Source organism: Gadus morhua, chromosome 23, assembly GCF_902167405.1.
Source record: "Gadus morhua chromosome 23, gadMor3.0, whole genome shotgun sequence".
NCBI classification, from domain to species: Eukaryota; Metazoa; Chordata; class Actinopteri; order Gadiformes; family Gadidae; genus Gadus; species Gadus morhua.
In genome coordinates, this window is record NC_044070.1 from 14,022,208 (window position 1) to 14,027,207 (window position 5,000).

Below are 5,000 nucleotides of genomic sequence, written 5' to 3' on the forward strand. Positions count from 1 at the left end.
AAGGAATAGTTTCCCAGGACGACACACACACTATTTCACAAGCACTCAATTGGCTCTTGTCGGGTACAAAAAAAATAAAAGGACTCCTTTGTCTCTCTCTGGTGGTTTCTTTGAGGAGAGAAAATGTTTCCTTTGCTTTTCCCTTTAGCACTAATTAACATCGGCAACGAGCCAAGAGAAAAGCACTCAGTTGTTCGACGGGGCTTTGCCTGTCGGTCCAATTGTACTTCTGTTTAATCTGTTATTTGTTGGCAACATCTGTTTGAGTATCGTTTTGGAGCCTGGTTGATCGGCCGCCTGGTTCTCTCTCCCTGTGTTCCTGTTGCTCTGGACGCGCCTGTCGGCATGTTGACTTGGCTCCCACGAATAGTAATGAGGCAACACCTGCAGCGGCACTGATCAATGTGTGGCCCTGTGTGTGTGTGTGTGTGTGTGTGTGTGTGTGTGTGTGTGTGTGTGTGTGTGTGTGTGTGTGTGTGTGTGTGTGTCTGTGTGTATGTGTGTGTGGGGGTATGTGTGTGTGTGTGTGTGTGTGTGTGTGTGTAATTGTGTGTGTGTTTGGGTATGTGTGCCTGTGTGCATGTGTGTGTGTGTGTGTGTGTGTTTGGGTATGTGTGCCTGTGTGCATGTGTGTGTGTGTGTGTGTTTGGGTATGTGTGTGTGTGTGTGTGTGTTTGGGTATGTGTGCCTGTGTGCATGTGTGTGTGTGTGGGTGTGTGTTGGGGTATGTGTGTGCGTATGTGTATGTCTATGCACATGAGTGTCTGAGTGTTTGTGTGTGCAAAAGCTTCAGCTGTGGGTTGTTGACATCGAAGACACCGCACATTCACAAATATACCCATATGACACCAAGGGGAAAATACCATCATACTACAGTTGTGTGGTGTGTGTGTGTGCGTGTGTGTGTGTGTTACCTTCGTTAAGCGGCAGCAGTGTGATAGCTATACTCAGCCTACCGCTGCCGAGGCTCACCAGATGGGGCATGGCTGTTTGTACCTTCAATGCTTTCCCTGTGTCAATCATGTCAAGGGGCGGGGACTAGAGAGGAAGGAGATGACAACATCAGTTTGTAGGCATATATTGTTGCACTGCATTGTATTATTAACAGTGTTTTGTAACGTTGTGTTTGTACTTTAGAGGTCTCCTTAGTCGAGTCATCAGCCACAATCTCTTTTACTGTATTTGTAAGCCTCCAGCAATATGAGTGGTCAAAACAAATATTGACCAACAACAGAAAACGAACAGATAACCCACATTTGAGCTAGTCTGCCACTGATTTGTGAGACTTTTGTTGGTGTCACTGTGACAACTTTGTCTCGATATTTTTAAATGGTCTAAATACATGTATACAATTCTTTTACCTGTGATAACCAAAGAAAATATCTTCTTAGATTGTATAGAGAGATGATTATAAAGACTACAAAGACTATAAAGATTGTTAAGACTAAAGACAGCCGGTTTGGTTGTGACTCCAATGTTAGTGCTAATTAAATAAGTGTGTAATTAGATGTCGCTACTGTCGATGTGTGTTATGATATTATTTTACAAACCTTAGGTTCAACTGGACTCATTTGATCAGATTCTGGCTTAAATAGCATCTCAGAGTCCTATTGTACAGAAAAAAGGGATAGAAACACATAGAATTAAAGCCTACAGAATCAAACACTTTTTATGTAAAAAATAAACCATGATCCGGTCCACAGCTGCTTAGGCTTGTGAAAGAGTTCTGGGGTTAAGTGTGTCACTAAAAGAGAAACGTATAAACCCACACACACACACACACACACACACACACACACACACACACACACACACACACACACACACACACACACACACACACACACACACACACACACACACACACACACACACACACACACACACAAATGTTGCATGAAAGTTCTGTCTGTGTGTGTGTTTGTGTTTGAGTGAGTGAGTGAGTTAGCGTGTGCATGTGTGTAGGTTTAGGAGTGCTTTTAGCAACTTTGAAGAAACGTTGACAGCCATTACAATCTGTTCCACCTGGCTTCAAAATGTTAAGATCTTTACTACTACAAGCTGCACAAACAAGGATAGGAAAAATACAAATATTTGTACAAAGAAATGATCTTTGCAAGCAAGTAGTAGACTTTCAGAATCAAGAGGATTGTGTGTGTGTGTGAGAGAGAGGAAGGGAGACATGGTAGATAAACAAAAAGTAAACATGGGCCCTAATACCTCCAGATTGATGTGTGTGTCTGTGTGTTGCCAAGGACAATCCACCCATAACCCTATAATTCTGTGTGACAAAAACAAACCAACTTCACTTTTACACATGCGCACACACACGCACACACACACACACACACACACACACACACACACACACACACACACACACACACACACACACACACACACACACACACACACACACACACACACACACACACACACACACACAGATGGATGAACCAAAACCGACATGAATAGAGCTTATGGGAAACCACACCAACCACATATCCTACCACCAGCTATCCTTCCTCTCCCTCCCCCACTACCTCCCTCTCTCTCTTCCCACTCTCCTCCCCTCTCCCTCTCTCGTCCCCTCTCTCTCTCTTTCTCTCCCCATCTTCTGCTCTCTCTTCTCCTCCACCCCTCTCTCTCCGTCTCTCTACTTTCTCTCTCCACCCTCTCCCTCTGGCTCTCTCCCTCTTACTTCCCCTCATTCCTCACTCCATATTCACAGACTTTGTTTACACCTCTCCCTGTTATCTTATCCATAGGTAAACACTATGTTTAATCACAACCCTCCAAACTCTCAAGCACATTCACCTATTTCCAGGTAACTCAAGTTAATAAATCACGCTTTGATTACTTTATTAATATTTAACAGATTCCTTCCAGTGAGTACGTCTGGAAAGTGCTGCTTGATTTTCAACGACCCCAGATCTTAACTTTCAAACTCTATAATCTGTTTCTGTTGGTTGTCTTCCTCGTAATACTTTCCTCTATCATTTACACCTCTTAATCATTTCTTCTCTATTCCATATGCATCACCTCTCCTCCCCTGCTCTCCTCTGAAAAGGAAACTGAAATCTAAGTCAGCTTCTGCCTCACTTCCTCTAATTCAGCGTTTACTTCCTCCCTTCAGTCAGTCACTTCCTAACTCCCCCCACCCCCACACAAAAAAAGGCACGGAGACACACTGTGCACTCAAGATGCCACCATGTTCTCTGTCTCAACGCAAACATTTCAAGTCCCACATCAGCTCATTTTATTATCAAACTGATATGAGCTTTTTACATTCCAGACACACACGCACACGCACACGCACACACTCACACTCACTCACACACACACACACACACACACACACACACACACACACACACACACACACACACACACACAGGCATTTAGAGATTTGTTCAGTGATTGAAGGACCTTTTCATCACGGTGTAGACAAAGCAAACACGCAATGTGTTGGCAACAGTGGCTTGAGAAAGACAGACCCACACAAGAGGTCCCTCCATGCTTTATCGAAGAAGCACATACTTTCTACAATATGCTTCTATTCATTTTCACAGTCCATGTTGCTAAAGAAAGTCGTTCATCTGCTTTTTACCGTCCTCTTCTCCTCTACTCTTATTCTATTAACGTTGGCTAGTCTTTCTAATACATCTACAGCCACGCAACTTCTCACATCCCCTCAACCCCATCCCCTCCCCCTGCCTTTCAATGCTCCATAGTTCTCCAGCAACCCCCACCCCCACCACCCCCTCCTCCACCTCCTTCTCCTCCAGGTGAGGAACTATGGGCAGGTGCAGACAAGCCTTTAGGCCCCTGTCACACTCCCTGAATCTAAAGATCACCGGAGTGTGTTAACCCCCCTCACACACACACACACACACACACACACACACACACACACACACACACACACACACACACACACACACACACACACACACACACACACACACACACACACACACACGCGCACACACACACACTCCCCCCCCCCCCCCCTCTTTCTCCTTCCCTGAGGGTTAGAAGATATGAAGCAGGGCCTCTGAGGTTCTGGGATCACACATTCCAGAACTCTGCAACCTCCGGTCTTATCTGTGACCTGGATCCTATCAGGGGGTTCATGGATCAAAATACCAGAGTCAACGAGGTGATCCTGTGGAGGGACAAGTGCACACACTCACACACATGCACACGTTCGCACACACAGACACACAAACACACACACACAAACTGATATACACAAGCAGATGCACAATTATAACACAATAATGCTTCTGCTGTAGTCCGATTCAACAGGTCTTAATTTGTTAAATAACAAACCATGAATATGTATGGGAAAAGGCAAAAGGGAAATGAAAGCTGGTGAAGATGTGGTCGAGCAGGATGCAGAGAGAGTGACCAACAAAAAAGACAGAGGGAAGCACAATGAAGAGGAAAGGAGGAACACATGGGGAGGAAAACAGATGAGATAGGGACCAGATGAAGGGAGGGAGAGAGAGAGAGAGAGAGAGAGAGAGAGAGAGAGAGAGAGAGAGAGAGAGAGAGAGAGAGAGAGAGAGAGAGAGAGAGAGAGAGAGAGAGAGAGAGAGAGAGAGAAAGAGAAATAGGAGTGAGAGAGAGAAAGAGAAATAGGAGTGAGAGAGAGAAAGAGAGAGAAAAATAAAAAGATCTTAGAAACCACAGACTGTTCCCTCTCCTTGGTTTTATGAGTTTCTGACTTCAACTGTAACTTTCTCAGTTATTCTCACCCCCCCCCCCCTCTCTCTCTCTCTCTCTCTCTCTCTCTCTCTCTCTCTCTCTCTCTCTCTCTCTCTCTCTCTCTCTCTCTCTCTCTCTCTCTCTCTCTCTCTCTCTCTCTCTCTCTCTCTCTCTCTCTCTCTCTCTCTCTCTCTCTCTCTCTCTCTCTCCCAGATGCAATATTGTGAAGAGACCATCTCAGCTGGTGCACAGATGAGATGGAAGTGTGTGTGTTAAGGTTGTTGTGT

At 45.0% G+C, this 5,000-nt stretch overlaps 1 protein-coding gene across 5 annotated transcripts in view; it reads right to left on the reverse strand.

Moving 5' to 3' along the window:
* Positions 1–5,000, reverse strand: part of phldb2b (pleckstrin homology-like domain, family B, member 2b) — a 44,718-nt gene that overhangs the window by 36,672 nt on the left and 3,046 nt on the right. For all 5 annotated transcript variants that reach the window (XM_030348997.1, XM_030348998.1, XM_030348999.1 and 2 more), the window contains exons 2-3: positions 1,551–1,607; positions 915–1,038 (exon numbers count right to left, since the gene is read on the reverse strand). In XM_030348997.1, the coding sequence (XP_030204857.1) occupies positions 915–1,038; positions 1,551–1,607 (181 nt within the window). The remainder of the gene's footprint in view (positions 1–914; positions 1,039–1,550; positions 1,608–5,000) is intronic.